Here is an 18,872-nt window from a genome sequence, read left to right on the forward strand (position 1 = left end):
CCCCGTACCTGTTTTGAGAGTGAAAATACAGTGTGTTACAAAATAAAATAAAAAAAAAAAATCGAAATTTTTATACAATCCCTTTGTTCTCCAACTTCGGGTTAGAAAGTTGTTGCTCCATCTCTCCTGAGGCCAACAGAAAAAATTCTAAATTTCTAAGTGCAACATTCGCTGAGATATTCGAATTTAAAATTCGTTGGGAGAAGAGAGCATAAATGAGGAAAAGAAGCGTTGAACGTTATTTTTTTGCTGTTCTTTCATACTTTTCCTCCAATTTTTGAATTGACATATCTTAGCGAATATTGGGAAAACTTAGAAACATGTAATTTTTTTCCTGTTGGCCTCAGGAGAGACGGGGCAACAATTTTCTAACTAGAAGTTGGAGGACAAGAGGATTGTATAAAAATTTAGATTTTATATTTTGGCGCACTCTTTATTCTCACTCTTAAAACTGGTGGAGGATAATGTTTGAATGCCTTTTGAGCATTTTTTAGATTGGAATCATACCTCTACGACAGACGGTTGATAAGATAAAGGCAGCATCAGCATTTATAGCACACCCTGTACAGTCATCCTATATTGATGATTTGGATAATTCGAACCATTTTGCTGTCCCCTTGGGATTCGAATTAAGCAAATTCGACTGTAGCAAACAGGGCCGTGCATCTTTCAAGTTCAAGTACTACGCTTTACCATAGTGGCACGAAGTAATTAGAAATAACATCATATAAAAACTGAAAAAAAAAGTGCTACGTCATTCAGAAGTTATATTGCGTGAAAACACATTCGTTTGCACATTATCAGTGTTTGTCGTGTCTCCATGCGTTTTTGGCCCCTTGCGAAATTTGGCTATTGGACAAGCGAGGAATTGTCTCGATGTCAAAACGCGTGCCTTTCCTAAAAATTCTATATTATTCTATTTTGATCATCAGTGTAAGGAAGTTACGCTTATTGTGATTCCTTGACGTGTGTCACGATGGTACGCTTGCACGGGTGTATTATGTGTACTCCACGCAGAGGCGCAATTATTGTTTTTGCCGCGCGTGGATTACGTGAATTTCGCCACCTTTTTCTCATTTTCTAGTCTGAGTTTCTTGACTACTCTTTCCCCGAATTCACTGCCCTGGGTTATACCTCGTTTAGCTCCCCCCCTCCTGCAAGTTCACCCGTGTTAAAGTCACTCTTTTAATATTCACATTCTTGCACGCTGGTCACTCACATCCTCGCGCTCTGTTTCGGTCGCTTACATGCTCACACACTGTTTCGGTCACTCACATGCTCACACACTGTTTCGGTCACTCACATGCTCACACACTGTTTCGGTCACTCACATGCTCACACACTGTTTCGGTCACTCATATGCTTGCACACGCGCTCTAGATCATTCACATACTTTCACGCGCTGTAAGTCAACCACTGACTTGGTCTTTCGCTCTGTAGATCACTTGTTCGGCCATTCACAAGCTTGCTCACGCTTACTCTTTTGCTCACTCACGTTCTTGCAAACTCTAGGTCACTCTTTTGGTCACTTACTGAATTGATTCCCTTGCTGTCTGGGCAGAGGCGGATTTATTGAGGGTTATATACGAACTTCGCCGCCCTTCTCCCATTCTAATAATTTTTTCTGCCACTTATTCCTCAAATTTGCAGTCCTGGGCCCGCTAAGCTCCCCCTGAAAATACGCCCCTGCGCACAAGATGTGGCTCAAATCGTTGTTTGATACCTATCAAATACATACACATTGCAATATATGCAGTTTGTCCAGCAAATCTTCACTCAAGATTTTTTTTGCAATCAATGTTCATAGCAAAAACTTCCAATTGCAAAAATGCTTCGATGGAAGTAAGTAATCATATTATGGCACTTTTACATAAACAAATTAACTTTTTGAAAAATATTGTGAAATTTAACTTCTTATACTTTTCACAGAGTCATGTCTAACAAAAAGTTTATCCTCTTAAAAATACATGAAACAAAATTAGAGATTTTAGCCAAAACGACAAATATTCACACCAAGGAAAGTTTGGAAGGGGATTCTGGGATCGTTCACAAACTGAACACCAAAATACAGTGTCAGCTTGCTCAGATCTAGAAATTCAAAGTGAAACTCTGTGGTTTTGGGGCACTCTGAGATGAATGAAGATCGTTTCATTTTTCCTTCTTTTGCGCAAGGGCAAAGGGTACGGTAACTATTCAAAGTCTTGCTAAACAGAACGGAAATGGTCAGTGTTCAGTGAAGAAGATGGTGATTTTTTTGGGCTGTGGCATGTGGTGAGTACTGACTTCGGGTAGAATTTAATGAATCTTACTCCCCTATTTTCGGTGTCCCACATTTCTTGCCAGTTTTCTGGTGCCAGTTTTCCAGTGTCTGTCGCGACCCCTTCTTCTGTATGATGATCGAGAGATGGATAGGAGAGAACGAGAGGTTCCTTCCTTGGTGTCCAGTCTTTGCCGAACTCCACCGTCTCATGTATCCGATACAGCAATGGCAACTAGACCTACCTGATGATGCTAAACCCTACCGTCGAAGAAATTTTGAATTAAAGAATGAACGAGGGAACATACAGACGAGGGTCCTCTGCTTTGAGAGACTCTCTTTGAACTGACGACGGCCGCGGCAACTTTATCAGTTACGAGACTGTTTGCCCGTGCATACAGTGCCCTTTGAAAATTGCTTCTTTATAAGTTTTGATTCGATGCGCTCGACTCATCTCATTACGACGGCTACATCCGACGTATATATGATTCACCCGAATATTGATTTTTATCAGAGCCCCGGATGCTGCGGCATAAAGTCTGCCGTGTGAATGCACCTTTTTATGAATTCTCGCCGTGAACGCGGAAGGAAAAAGGAAGAATAACGTTATTTTCATTCCTAAAACAGTTTGTGCCGTAATGACCTTCAACTCGGCAGAGCAAGAGAAGGTCTTCGTCACGTGTGGCAAACGGATTTCCACGACAGTAGAAGTGTGCATAATGTACTTTTTTTTTTGGCTTCGCCATGTGTTTATTACAAGTTATAAATACCTCATATTAGCTAAGAGTGCGTCTACCTCAGGAACGTCATCTAAAATACAGGAATTATACTCTCGTAAACGATGAGAACGTGGACAAAAGGAGGAGAATTATATGTTGTTTTAATGAGCGAATAAGACAATGAGTAAATTCTAGAAGTTGATCGTAAAGGGGTTCGAAATGAAGGAGGGAAAAAAAAGTTGATTGCTCTCTTCATTAATGGAAGATATCTTCCACTGTGGCATCTCAACACCATGTAGTATAGCTTTCCGCTATAGATGGTGTTCGCCATCCTCTCACATTGTCTTTACATCTCGTCGATGTATGAGATAGATCTAAGTAATTCGATATATTGATCTGAAATGAAAAAAAAAAACCCTACACGAAGTCCAGGCTCCGTTCACCGATTAATTTATACATAATGCACATAACTATGTAGACCTATACAGTATACAGCCCTGATTCGGACATTAACTCATTTATATAGTATACAGGTTGATTCCATTCCCTTGCCGCATTTTACTGGGGAATCGTTGATCTTAGAGACACACTCCCCATTAGAAAACGTATCCAAATAACGTGTAAAACTCAGATGCGTCATTCATACGGCGAGGGGGTTTTATAGTTATTAAAATATACAAATTAACTTTTTATAAGGATACCCTGTCATAAAAAACTCAATTAGAAAGTTATTGCCCTGTCTCTTCTGAAGTAAACAAAAAAATTCCATGTTTTAATGATATTTTAATTTAAGAAAACCTGAGAAAAGAACAGCATAAATGAAGGGAAAGGAGCCTCGTCCGTGTCATCAGTTTCAAACTTTCATCTATTTTTTGATTTCAAATACGTTTCAGTGAATAGTGCACTTAGAAACGCGCAATTTTTTAGTTTGTCTCATCAGAGACAGGGCAACAACTTTACAATTGGTTTTTCGAGGACACGCTGTTCATATAAAAAGTTCAGCACTTCATTTTAATAACTATACAGGGTGAATCCGACCTATTCCGCCAAACGAAAGGGGGTTTTACCAACCTTATCCTATCTCAAACCGTTTTCGAGTTATGGTAGATAATCGATTATGGGGGAAAAATAAAACATGCGTGAAGTCTGAAAAAACCCGGATTTGTGAAGTTTCTGAGACCTTTCTTTCAAATCGAGCACAGCTCAGGTCTATCACCATTTATGGGCGATTTACTACCTAGTGAGTTGTGCCGGAGGTGTGTGTGTGTACCTAATAACGCATCTGAGATATGTCCGTTAAGAGGGGGGGGGGTTTACTGTAATCACCCTGCATATGTGACGGAAAATGAGATAAATTATTATGCATAATCGCCGACCATTTTGGTATAAGTTTGATAAATTTTACCAAAGTTATCACTCTCACCGGTTATTATGCATAATACCCAAGCGTCATTCGTATAAACATGATAAATGGCACTAAATTCATCACCTTCGGCCGGTCATTATGCATAATCGCCATTTCGTATCGGTGAGTATAATAAATCGGTCCCCAGTTCCATTGCAGTGATAAGATTTATTATTTAGATGACCGCAGAGTCAGAATCTGAATTCGTTATAATAAACTCTTAACGAATTTTTCCGAACATTCCCAAAATACCCGTGTAATAACCATAATAATTAATTCCTGATTGACGAATTCTAAAATCAGAGCTCGATATAACGAACTCTCATTCAACAAATTTTACGAGTGTACCCCGATATTACGTATCATTTTGTCAAATTATCATTACGTATAATTTTTTTAGTATTTATCAAATTTAAGTAGGGAGCTTGTGTGTGTGTGTGGGTATTATTCTTAATCGCCGGTAAAAGCGATAAATTTATCAAACTTATCGTGACGATTGGCGATTACGCATAATATCCGATTTATCACGTTTTATCGTAACATATTGTTCTACAGTTGTAGATTCCAATTCAGTGTCGCTGCATTTCAAGGTGGCATTGAAATGCTATACAGATCCGATAGGTGTGCCGAGAGTCAACTAATGTTCTTCTCAACCTTTTTTTTACTCGCGGAGCCCTTTTTATTATATAATTTCTATGGTGGAGCCCCCCACGTAGGCCTATTTTCAAATTTATTTTCAGATCCACATTTATTTTATAGGCCTGGAGCTGCCACGGAGCCCCTTGGAAAAGCACACGGAGCACGAGTTGAGAATCCCTGACTTAGAAAGTGCGCAAGCATATGACTGACCAAAAAAGTGATGTATAAAATATGTGAGTAGGGTGGGTGGGGAGGGGGTGATATATAGAGAGAAGTATTTGGTTGGTGAGCGGCCAAAAGTGACCAAGAAAGTGTGAAAGTATATGACTGATAAAAATGGTGACCTAGAGAGCAAGGAAGAGTGACTGCCCAAAAGAGTGAATAAGAAAGTTTTTCAAGCATGTGACTGACAAAAATTTTTTTGCAATCATGCGACTAACGAAAAGAGTGATCTATAAAATGTGTTAGCATGGGAGGAGGGGGGGGGGGCAAAAGAGCGAAGGATTCGGTGGGTGAGGGGCCGAAAGAGTGACCAATAAAGTGTGCAAGTATATCTCTGATCAAAAGAGTGGCCTAGAGATAGCAAGGAAACAGGTCAGTGTCCAACCAAACGATTGAATAAGAAAGTGTGCAAGCATGTGACTGACCGAAAGAGTGATCTATAAAATATGTGAGTATGGGGGAGAGGAGAGTGGCCTAAAGAGCGAAGGACCGGGTCAGCGAGCAGCTAAAGAGTGACCAAGAAACAGTGCAAGCACGTGAGTAACCGAAACAGCAGCGGCTGCAACCTTTATTGACTCGCGGAGTCCCGTAGACGTTTAAAAAAAAAAAAAAAAAAATCAAATTTACTGATTTATTTAATTTTCCTCGAGCTGACGCGGATCCCCTGGGAAATGCAAACGGAGCCCCAAGGGCTCCACGAAGCACCAGTTGAGAATCGTTGTTCTACGTGTAATATATCATTTCCCAAGAGGGTACCGCAACGTAAAAACTTTGGTAATCCTTCTTTCAGCAGTCACAGTTGATCAAATATTGCAACACCGATATTTTCAGATGAAAATCCGATCATAAAACGAAAATAGAAAACGATGTCACCGGAAGAAAAAGGCAGAACAAGCATGTGTATGTGTGTTTTTTTTATGTCGATGTATTGAAATTACATGAAAAGCTTCCGGCAGGCACAAGTGTGCAGCGTTTCAACAGCAGGTGCTGTCCACACGTGACTTTATGTCGAGCTTCTGTGTCAATTGCCATCGGGAAATGCAAGACCGAAATCAGCCGGAAAATCTTATAAGACAATAATAACGTACCACACATCTCTGGGCATTCTGTTCAAATCAATGAATTAGGCCCTTTGATCTGTTTCGATCATGGCCGGATTATAATGCAATGGAAATGTAAGGCGAGCCGAAGGTCATGTTGAACGAACCACATAATCGTTTCGAGCGATTGTTTGCTTGACAGGTGTGCATGTAGTCTTCTCTTCTCTTGAGTATATTTCTCATAAACCTTCTACATTTTGGCTTGAAATCGTCTGGCTTACACCATAAAGTCATAGAAGATATCTGTTAGACCAAGGGTTCTTAGCCTATTGGTCGCGACCCAAACTCGGGCCGCAGAGGCTTCCGAGATCGGTCGTTCGAATCCACTTACAACCAGGGATTCCTGATCTATTGGTCACGACCCAACCCTGATTTTCATGGGCGTGGATGAGTCATAAATATCCTATTGCGTTCCTAGTTTCACCAGTTTCGAAAAACAAAGAGTCTCATGGGTGGCAAAACTGATTTTGGGTAGCGTATGTAAAAGGTTAAGAATCCCTGTGTTAGACCATAGGTTTCAAACTGGTGTTCTGCGGAACTCCTGGGGATACGTGAGAGCTTTTTTTAGGGGATCTGCGGTATTAAACATCACGGAATTTGAGAGATTTAAATTAAAAGAAAATTCGTATCACTTGTAAAGCTATTCTTCATTTCAAATTTGACGAAATTGTACCGTTTATAAATATTTATTAAAAGATAATTTGGATGACCAAACAACCAGAGCCGCCCTTGGTCGTGTGTGACAGGTGCAGAAGCACCAGTCTCAGCGCTTTGGGTGGTTCCGCACTCTCAATAGAAGAGTGAACAATTACAGGGTGCTTACCTCGTAGCTACCAGCACGCACCGCATTTTACTGGTGAACCTTTGATCCTAGAGACATACGTGCAATCATAAATGTTACCCTAATATCGCGTGGCCCTCAGATGCGTCATTCATGTTGCAAGGGGTTGCGTAGTTATGAAAATAAAAAAAACTAACTTCTTATACAGATACCCTGTGCTCAAGAACTCAATTTCAAAGTTGTTGCCCTGTCTCTCCTGATGCCCACAAAATATTCCACGTTTATAAACGCAATATTTTCCGAGATATTTGAACTCAAAAAACGGAGAAAAGTTGAGGGGGGGACAGGATAAATGGGGCAAAATGCGTTTATTCGTACGTCCAATGAGCACACAAGAAATTTTGAGACTTCACACAACCCCAGATGATATGCGGGTGCTTTCAAAGCTTCGAAGACCACATTTGCACCGCGGGCCACACGTTGAAGGCCCCGATCCAGGGAATCACACGCTTCTCTAGGTTACTTAAAACTGACCGTCTCTGTTTACTTTGCATTATTTCACATTTTATTTGCTTTGTGCGATTTGTTAGAGTTTATTTTTGCAGTAAGTTTTGAACCTGAAGTTGGTTCCATCTTCATGCATAGGATAATTTGTCATAAATGGTATTTTTCGTTTTAATTGGAAACTATAAGTTGTAAAAGATATGATTTTTAAAAATTTCTTATCCACTTATTGCGAGGATTCTTAAACTGCGAACTAACGTAAACTTTAAATGACACCCTGTATATATTAGCTAGAGCAGTGCTGCTCTTCAACGGCTGGTCCACGGACCCAGGCACCGATCCGATCCACAAGAATTTCCTACTGGTCCGCGAAATGTTTCGCCTAATTCATATAGACACCACATAATTTTACATCCAATTGTAAATATTACACCGCATCTCTATATTGTTTTTTATTTCTGTATTATCTGTCAGAAAGTCTGCGAATTCCGCTCCCCCCTCGTCCGCAAATTATTTCACTTTTTATTTGTTTTTTGTCGGCCCACAAATTCATTTCCCTGCTTATTTTTTATTTTTTTGACGGTCCGTAAATTATTTCTCCTATTTATTCATTTTTTTTGCCGGTTCGCAAACCCTTTTACTACTTCTCTGTATTTAACTTTTCCTCCTTGTTCACTTTTTGTTGGTCCGCAAATTATTTCTCCTTTGTCTGTGTGTCCACGAATTATTTCCTTTCTTCTATTTATTTTTCCCGTATTCATTTCTGACAGAAATTATTTTGAAATATATTTTTCTCCCTATTTATTTGTTTCTTTTGCCGATCAGTAAATTATTTCCACTACTGTATTTATTATTTTTTTTCTGTTTATTTCTACCGGTCCGGTGTCAATTGTTTCTCCGATTTCCGCCGGTCCGCAAACAACTTTCACCGACCTGCAGATGTAAAAAAAAATAAAAACACTGTATTAGAGAACCATTCAAAATTTGTTTTGGTTGGAAGTGGAACAGCCTCTTAATTATCAAGGGTTCCACGGAACAGCCGTATCACCATCAATGCTTCACATTAGCTTTTACATTGAAAACCTCTGTTAGACACTAAAAAAAAATCAGCTTTATAATATGCGCCATATTTTTACAAATGAATTCTCTTATGTATAAAAACAATAAAATACCAAGTTAAAATTGATCGGCCGGATATATTGATTGCACTACTCAACACTGATTTTGTTGAGGAAATGTTCCCAAAAAATTTTCACCGATTTAAGGGGGATTTTGGGGAGCTGATTCCGAATGTGGCATTGGTTCTTGTCAGATTGGTTCTAGTTCTTGAGATAAAGTGGAAGTTAAATTTCAGTGGTAATACAATACATAAGCAGCATACGAATCGCATTGAAACTGTGCGAAACGTAAATCAATAATAAACTTAATATCAATTGATAAAGACCACTGATGTCTGATCATGATATAAATGAAATAATATATTGAATAAAATAGGAAAATAAAAAATTGAAAGTATAAATTCGACGCAAAAATTAGTGCCCGCAGACTATATTGAAATGTTAAGACTAGGCTTCATCTCAGAAACTACAGCGGATTCGGCAAAACCAACACCAGCTTTAAAATCACCACCTAAATATACCCTAAAACCGTTAAAATCTCCTTGGGGACATGAATGTTTTTCCTGTTGAGCAGTGTTATCGATGTTAGAGCTAATCATTCATAGAGGTATAAATAAGTAGAACTAGCTCGGTCATGGTAAAAAATCCAGAAAAGACATGTTTCTGGTAAAATGCTAGTACATACTATACGAAAGAAAGAAAACACTCAGAGCAATGTTGAAATCCAACTCAGAGATATCTCCGGTTTGATGAATCACCAGCAACGTAGAGTCATATATTTAAGCAGTGACAGGGAGTTCCGTGCACGGAAAGGACATCAAACATGTGAAGTGGCAACATGTGTCTACGAGTGGTTACAGAAATTTCGAAAGACCTTGCAAAATAGAATTCTCATGAAGTCGAAAATTTCGAGCCCATTCTTTTCCAAATATGGAATAGTTTCGACATTGAATTTTTGTTATGACTCAAGATCAAATAGAATTTTTGATTCTCTGCGCTATGATAAACATGCTGCCTAAACATATGGAAGTGACAACATAACGACATTTCACGAGTGGTTGCGGAATTTTAGATAGACCTTGCAAAAAAAAAAGTTAACACCAAAAGTCGAGAAAATTTCGTGTCCATTCTTTTCCAAACATGAGGCTCATTCATTTTTACATTGAATTTTTTTTTACGATTCTTGATCATGATGTAGTATGAATTTTTGATCCTTTGCCATGACGAACATGCTGTCTGAAATTAGACGCGTGTATTCTCATTCAGAGAAAGTAGAGACGGTAGGAAAAGAACAGATCCCCCAGCAGGAAACCTATCGATCATGTCTGGTTCATGGCTGGCTGCTAGTAGGTCAGTAAACCCAGAATCTATTCGGACAATGGCTTTCTCACTTACTCTCAAAGATCAGCGCGACACAAAAAACTAGAATTTTTGACCAATTTAATCTGAAGCCGGACTTTTTTGTTTCTTTTGTTTCGTCTCGAGCACAATACGCGGAAGTATAAGTAAGCTGAACAAAAAAAAAAGTGGTATTTATTCTGTAAAGTGAGAGACTAAATGCCTTTAGATAAGATTTGTGTTCAGTCGAGTGTAAGGTTGTTCCAATAACCGATAGCTCTCACTTTTGTTCTACTATATTACCCATTTTTCTTTCTCGTATTGATAGGGAACAAAACAAATTACGTTCTGTGAGCAAAGCTGGGAAATTAGCATAATTCATATGTGAAAAATGAATAGTGTGAACTTATTTTATCATTGAATGTCCCAAATGTTTCTATAAGTGACAAGAAAAAAAGACGATGCGTAAATTTTTCCCTAAATAAAAACATTTTGTCCTTTTAAAAATACATTTTAAATAAATAGCCGATTAAAATTTCTTTCCCACTACTTGACTGATACTGAATTAATTAAATATTAAAATTAACTTAAATGAAACAATAATAAAATTAATTTTCTATTTTTTTTTATTTTTGATTCCTCAAAAAATTGCTAAAATAAATTTTATTGACTGGTATAAAAAAAAATTTTCTGTTAAAACTAGATGTAATTCATTTTGAAATGCATTTAAAAGCATGTTAGTATTTGATACATATTATTAAAAATCATTTATGTTTAACCGAATTTATATTCCAAGTTTTGTAAAAAGTCACTTGTAGAACAAAAGAACTCAGCATAAATTATATATGTCCGTTTTTGAATACTTTAATTTATAAATATTTGAAAAATATAAAATACAGTTATAAAAATATTTATAACTGTGTAAACTCACATCATTGAATGTCTGGAATGATGCTAAGAGTGAGAAAAGTTAAACATGTTCCCTAACAAAAAATAATTAATTCTTTTAAACTCACTTAAAAGGAATAATCAATAAAATTTTCTGCCCATTTAACTTTGAAATTGGATTTTTTTAAATATTATTTGATTTTATGAACAAGTCAATTTCACTCAAGTTTGTAGAAAATTGATTAATTGTTAAAAAACTAGACGTACTCTAATTTTGAAATGCATAGAATTATTTTAATAAAAATATAATTTATGTCATACAATACTTATTCAGTAAAATTTCTCTTAACGGTCGCCCCCCACTTCTTTTACGGTCAAATAAAAATTTCCCGGCAAAAAGCCTTTTTAAAATAATGTGTTTCGAATCCCTGCTTAACGGTCACTTTTAGATACTGTCATAGACGCCATTTTCAGCATTCGTTCCATTGGGCAAAAAACCCCTTTACGGACACCAAAAATTGAAATTTTGGTTCATATTGTGCTCACTAGATGGTAGAAAAAGTTTTAATGTATTTGATCAAATTTTTTTTTATACTGTATTTGGCTACTTTTGAATGATATTTCGGCGTGAAGTTCGTTAATGTTTGGTAACTGATATCCGTTTAGAATCTGAAATCACGTGTTGCTGGTTGTGCTCGTATATTTTACATTATTCCACGCTGTCTAATATGTGCCATCTGTAGCATAATCGTAGCCTCACTACTGAGAAAAAAAATTGTTGTCTGGAATACAGTGAAAAACGTAAAACTGGAGTTCATCGAATTCAAATGAATTCAATGCATTGATAAACACAAATGACGTAAAGTCATTGGAATTAGTCTCGCAGTTAAAATACATTTGGAAGTAGTTAGAATACTCAGCAAAACCCATCAAAAATCGATTGATCAGTTTTTCCAAAAGAAGTAAATTCAGTATGTAAGCTTTGTATTTGTATTTATTTTGTCATTTTAATTACGTATTTATGCGATAATTATGTATATATTCATGACATTAAAAACATCTCATATTGTCAGAATTTCTTTCATATTCAAATAAAGAACCATTTCAGTTATAACATTATATAATCCAATTTAAGGAATCCCCTCCCCAGATACGATCACTCCTCTTTTAGGGACAGTTTTTTTTGTCCCACGAGTGTCGAGTAAAAGAGGGGTTTTACTGTATTTAAATTTTTGTGAAAAGTTGATTGTAGAAAAAAAGCCCACCATAAATAAAATATTCTTGTTTTCGAATATTTCAATAAATATTTGGAAAATTAACAGTGTAAACTCTCATTTTTTTTCATCATTAAATATCTCGAATGTTGCTAAAAATGGGAAGAAAAAAAACGTGATGGTAAAATTCTTCACTAAATAAGAATATTTTATTTTTTTAAAATTTATTTTAGATAAATAATCGATTAAATATTCTTTACATTTTTAGTTTGAAATCGGATTTTTCGTTATTCAGTTTTTGCAAGAAGTTAATTTTATTGAAATTTGTTGAAAAATGTTTTTTTCAACTGAACGTAATTTGCTTTAAAATGCATTTAAGAAGATACGTCGGTAAGAAATAAATATTATTAGAGACCATTTATATTATAACAAAATTTATATTAAATTTTTTGTGAAAAGTCAGGTGTAGAAAAGAAACCCAATATAAATTATTTCCGTTTTTAAATACTTAAAAAATTAGTTTAATTTGTAATAAATGTTTTCAAATATTAAAAAAAAAATTTTTTTTGAATGCTTAATATTTTTTAAACGATCTAGTATTTCAACACGTCCAATTTCTGAACACTATTTTCGATAAAATAATGAATAAATAAAAAAAATCAAGGAAATAGAATGTTTCGTAAGGAAAGAAAAACAATGATATGAGCAGTAAATCCCGACACAATGCAAAAAATTTGTACATACAGAATATAATATGATCATAAGATCACTATAACGGAAAGAAACGGATTCAACACATGATATTAAATGACATAATATGGCATAAAGTATATAAGACTCGGTAATAACGAGAAAAACTTCAAATCACGTCATTTATGATATCAGCTGTAATCAATCGTAAAGAATTCCATTCTTTAGTGAGTAAATGCTCTTCGCAACTCCTGCAAGTAGCATGTACAAGACGTTGAACAGTCATATCTTTATAAAAAGTATTCGCGTGCATTATTTTTGCATCCTCAGGGGAATGCCTTTTTGAAGCACCAAATCTTTTTCAGACTTTAATTTCAGACATGCGTATATTTTATCGTTTCCCTCCCCACACACCGAAGCATTAATGTGCAAATTTTCACTTTTTTGGGTTTACCAGCATTAGATCCCTTATTTTGATATCAAAGTTTTGCCAGAAACGGGAATTTTTAACCCGTATTGAAATGCATGCTACAAAGCATTTTAGGGTAATGACACTCAGTCAGAGTAACATGGGTAGAGTAAACATTCAAACGCCATTTCCCATGTTTTGGAAATTTGCACATTCATGCTTCTGACATGAGAAGGACGATATATTCTGGGAGTGTTTTTTTTGCCGAGAACGCTATTATTGAAAAGATTATATGATACGAAACATTCATAGTCATAATTAAATTTTTGTGAAAGCTTAATATAGAGTTATCTCAATGTCGAATTATTATAACATGCTTATTCGATGATAAATTTTTTAAATCTATGTATCTAGTAAGAGATGCGGTTTTTTAAATGAATATGACAGAAATAAAAAAACTTAGAGTAGTTTTAATTCAATGAAGTTTTTTATCCGTTTTTAAGACAAAAATAATTTTTTTCCTGCTCGTTTGCAATGTTAGTCGTCATTGCAATTATATAATTAATCAATTAACTGTGATATAAATATGCAGGTATCATCTTTAGTTTCACTTTTAAAGCTCTTGAGTTTACTGTAAGTTACTCTGAAATACATTTTTTTCCGCAGGTCCAATACAAGTAGTGAGAAAGTTTGTATATAGTATATATATTTGTCTTAAAACCATGTTAAAAAATTCTCTGAAATTAAATGAATAATTAAATTAAATTTAAAAAAAACTAACTAAAAGTATTTGAGACCACCATAGAACACAGCCTAAGAAACACTTATATTTATATGGACAGTATTTCTTAGTTGAAATCTTCATCTAAAAAATTATAATCCGTATGAATGGAAATGAGGGAAAAATTCTGTTTTAATATTTAAAAGAAATTAGTAGGCATTATTTCCTCCGAAAAAAATTACTCTTATGAACGCAAACATCAATTATTAAATTAAGTGATTAATAGTTAGTTATTGATTCAAACATTGATATCAATTTTTTTCGATGCGAAGAAGAAAAAACTCAGAAAAGAAATGAGAAATATGCAAATGTTGATTCACGGAATTGTATCCACACATGAAAGAAAAAGTAATTTTAGCGTTTGTTCAAGCGAAAAGGATTAAGAAACGGTTACTGCAACGGGTAAAAAAAAAGGAAAAAAAGATATTTATATATTATATAATGACAATATATAATACCCTCCTCCCAAAAATGAAAAAAGAAATAAAAATACAATCCTAAAAAATATAGTTATTCCAAGACCGAAAGAATTCAAGCAAGACTTGAAATGCCCTTCATTGTAAGAAAAAAAGCAATAGTTGTACAAGGACTCTTAAATGCGTTATTTGTTTTCTTTTCTCGGACATTATTATATCTCTTATTATTATTTACTTATATATCCTCGTAGCATTGTCCAATCACACCGTGTTATGAGATCCCATCTCTAGAAATAGCGCAATATTCACGTATTAATGCGATAATATGTAAAGGGAAGGCAAGTTCCGAGAACGAAACAGGATGCCATCGTTTTCCTGTCAAAGTAAAATGTCTTTTTCCTTATGTTATATTTCAGAAAAGAAGCGCATGCGCAATAAATAACAAACCGGTCGACTTTAATTTTTAACATTCTTACAAGGACGACGTGTGAAGTAATATTAATCGTTTTTTATTGCCATTACATAATAACATTTTTAACATATAAATATTTATAAGCTTTAGTTTCACTTTTAAGCGCGTTTTATCCATGCTTTGCGATGAGTTGTTGCAATATATTTTCTCTAGAAATTTTTGAGCATTTCAATTATCATTGCAATAGTTTTTTTTTAGAGAATATCATTAACTGTGGTTCAAGAAGTGATTCAAAATTAATTTTTCGTTAAGTAGTTTTTCAATTAAATAATATATATTTATTTAATTCAAAATATTTATTCGCCTTCTTATTGTAATTGGTTAATTACGATAGAACTTTTTTGAGTGTTGGTAATACGTATCAAAACTTTAAGGATAATAAAGAAACCACTTAAAAATTGAAAAATTTTGATTTTTTTTAAAATTTCAGTTTTTGTTAAAAAGTATTTAGATACATTGAATTTAATATTTTTACATTTTTTAGAAGTAACTTAATAGACTACATTAAAAAAGTTTAATGAATTTCTTTTATAAAATTTGAGAGATTCAATCAATGAGAGTATCGATTACATTCTAGCGAATGTAGCCAATAGGCTTACTGGTTGTTTTTTTTTGGACGTTTGTAAAATATCTTCTAACAAACTTTTGTGTAGTGTAATCCCGGCCTTAAAAACATTATTATACAGTAAAACATTAACTACAGTAGAAAATGTCAAGCCATTTATTTTTTTCGTTAATTTGTCTTAAAACGTTGTTTTTAATTGAAAAGTGCAATACACGTACAGTTATACCTCGGGTTACGAAAAATTTTCATGACTTTTGCCACGGCTAATGAATGTGGATTCGGATAACGAACATTTTCGTTTATATGGATGCACGTGCTAATATAAAACAGTCACGTCGGGAGCTGAATTTTAGAGTCAATCGTTTTCAGAATTACTGTCATGCGAGCCCAAATGATTCATGCCCAACTCGGAATCTTTTTCCAGAGATGAACCTTCACTTCTCTTTCTGAAATTTTTTGAATCATTTCATGTAAAATGAAAGATTCAGTTAATAGAAAATGCATTGTAAGGAAAAGGAACCTATGTTTTCAAGCGCGTTTTCTTTCAGTGCAAGACGCTGAGCATCAAAGCGAACAGTCTGGACATTCTAGGAGCTTATCTTCTCTATCTGCATGTATCAGACACAGAAATGAGCTGACGAAATCACGAATGGATGGAGACACCTACGAACTCGATTTGGTTGTGTCAACACTATCTTTAGTAGATTAAAGCTAGTGTTATACAAATACAAATACAACGCCACAACAAGCAAAATGCCCAACGTGATGGTTGAGAAAAAGATGCCCATAAAAATATGGATGTCATATATTTAAAAAATATAGCAACCCAATTAAAAATGCAGTTAACAAAAATTGTAAACAATATATACACTGAGTGCGCCCATTAGTATTGAAATAAAAAGATCTTCAATATCTCTCATCCAGGGCCGTAGCGTACCTTCTCGGAGCCCCGGGGCAGACATTTTCTTGGAGGTTCCCCCCTCAAAAATAAAAAAATTATGCAAAATAAGTGTACATTTTTTGTGAGGCCCCCATTTGGCTCGAAGCCGAGAGGCTGTGGTTGCCCCAGCCTAGTTACGGCCCTGCTCTCATCTACCAGTACATTCTCATTTATCCAATTTTGAAGTGGTTCATTTTGGCCTTCAGTCAGTTTTTGTCTTTTTTTATAGCGTTCCGCGGTGTTTTAAAAACTTATCTTTAAGGCAAGGAATGGGAAAGAAAAACTCTGTTTTATTTGACTTGGAATAACGTTTGACCTCGAAGTGTTCTTTCATTTGCTATCATTTGCATTTTTAAACGTGGCACAAAACAATGTTTCTTCTTCTTCTAAATGTGTATCAGAAAACCCAAAATGTTAGATAACCCTAATTTACGAGACCTTGATCTAGTGACTTGAATTGTTTCAGAAATTCTCGTCGCTAATCTTGTAGGGCGGTGACCACCATCCGGCAACTTATGTCTGTCAAATTACGTAGCAAGTAGTAGTATTGTGCATTGAAATGTTTTTTTCTAGGTCTGGTGATAAGACTGATCAATCGATTCTTCACATATTCCCCGTTTCAACAAAGTTATTGGTGAATGCAATCCTTGTTGGAGGAGTTCATTCACAGAAAATTATAATCAGTCCTGATTTGAAAATCAGTGGGTTTCATAGAAATGAAAGATTCCGTACCTGGAATCATTTGAACGGCATTTCTGGATCACACGTGCACATTTAAAAAACATTTTCCCCGGACAACACTAATAAACCACAAACCTTTTCTTTTCCTAAAGGTGGAGTTAAACCACATAGATGTAAGATTATAACATTATGCAACATTAGGCTATGTCTATGAGGTAAATACATGTATTTCATTGTGGACATGTGTAATTTTAATGAAGGAACTTTAACTAAATAACAATGGACTTTGAATTTAAAAATCAAAAATTAATTTAAATCAAATTTTATTTTTGATATAACACGAATTTTGCTGAAAATTTTCCATTTTGATAAAAATATACATACTTATTTTTTTTTTATATTTACAGGAGGCAAAATGCGGTTATGTAGTATTATGGATGGCACTGTACTGGATGTTCGAGCCCATGCCACTCGCCGTTACAGCTTTGATTCCCGTAGTCTTCTTCCCTTTGTTCGGATTGTTGACTACTTCGGAAGCATGTACACCTTACATGAAGGTACATCAGCATCTCATCCCCTTATAATTTATATTTATCCGTAATAATATTATTTGATATGATATGTACACCGTTGTATATGTTTTTCATTTATTGTCAAAGAACTGAATGACTATTAAACTACGCTTTGAAAATTTTGGGCTAAAATTTTGTGGGTGCTTACATTATATAAAGGATATTATATTTTTCATTATTAAACATTAAATTTCGCAAAAAAAAAAAAAAAAAATTCTGAAATCGGAAGTTTCTCATGTATTCGCTAAAAAAAATAAAAAAACTTGCATTTATAACAGTAATTAGTTAAGAGCTGAAATTTTTTAGTAGTCTCTATATATTCTCTTTCAACATTTGCTTTCTCTCAGTTATAACGACGTATGTGGTACTAAAATTTCTCTCGACATCTACACTATAAAGGCTTTGAGAAGCTGCTCTTGCGAAGCTCAAGCACCAGCATTTATTTGCATTCAAAGTCTGTATGACATAAATAGGAGTCTCTTGGTTCACTGCTACTACTACTATACTACTACTTAACCGTAAATGCACCTCGTACACATTCCTCTACGGAATTTCTAACGAATCAGCACATGCCAGAATGTACGTTCTGAGTGTATGTGTGGCAATAACGTATTTATGTTGGGGAATTGCGCTTGTTTCGTATTCGTGCTGCAATCTGTCTTCCATTTTCTGAAGTAAATATGTAAACGCTTGAATTTTCATGTAACGTCGGTATCGTGTCGTAGGACTGCTTGCTCTATGCGGACAGACTTTTTCAAATGGAAGACTGGCTCGCATTCACGCTTCAAAGCTGGAAAGTCGCAGAAAACCAACTTCAGCCTATCGCCATTGTGACGTCAACGAGGTTCTAACCTGGATCCTCAGGACGAGAGTCCAGCACGATGCCCACACGACCGCCCAGCGGCTCTTGGTTTACTACTGGAAGTAGTCGTTTCTTAAAATGATCGTATCTACCGATGAGCCCAATCCCGTGGCATGTCTTAGAAAAAATCTGGAGAAATTTTCAAACAATAAATTTTAATGCAGAGATGATGTAGAAGTCGTTGGAGCTTGTAGATGGACAAAATGCCTGTGGGCTGGTAGACTTCATTTGTTGCGCTGGATGTTATGTGTGGAGTGAATTTATTTGACCAATTATCTGCTACTGCCTTAGCATAATAT

The 18,872-nt window shown here is 35.2% G+C and overlaps 1 protein-coding gene across 2 annotated transcripts in view; it reads left to right on the forward strand.

Annotated features, from left to right (window-relative positions):
- The window catches only part of LOC149075580 (Na(+)/citrate cotransporter-like), a 48,713-nt gene that overhangs the window by 9,018 nt on the left and 20,823 nt on the right, over positions 1–18,872 (forward strand). For both annotated transcript variants that reach the window (XM_089243078.1, XM_089243079.1), the window contains exon 2: positions 17,547–17,696. In XM_089243078.1, the coding sequence (XP_089099204.1) occupies positions 17,547–17,696 (150 nt within the window). The remainder of the gene's footprint in view (positions 1–17,546; positions 17,697–18,872) is intronic.

This window comes from Pholcus phalangioides, unplaced genomic scaffold, assembly GCF_987345545.1.
Source record: "Pholcus phalangioides strain wild (caught in Gottingen) unplaced genomic scaffold, Ppha-v1.0 ptg000015l_1, whole genome shotgun sequence".
NCBI lineage: Eukaryota > Metazoa > Arthropoda > Arachnida > Araneae > Pholcidae > Pholcus > Pholcus phalangioides.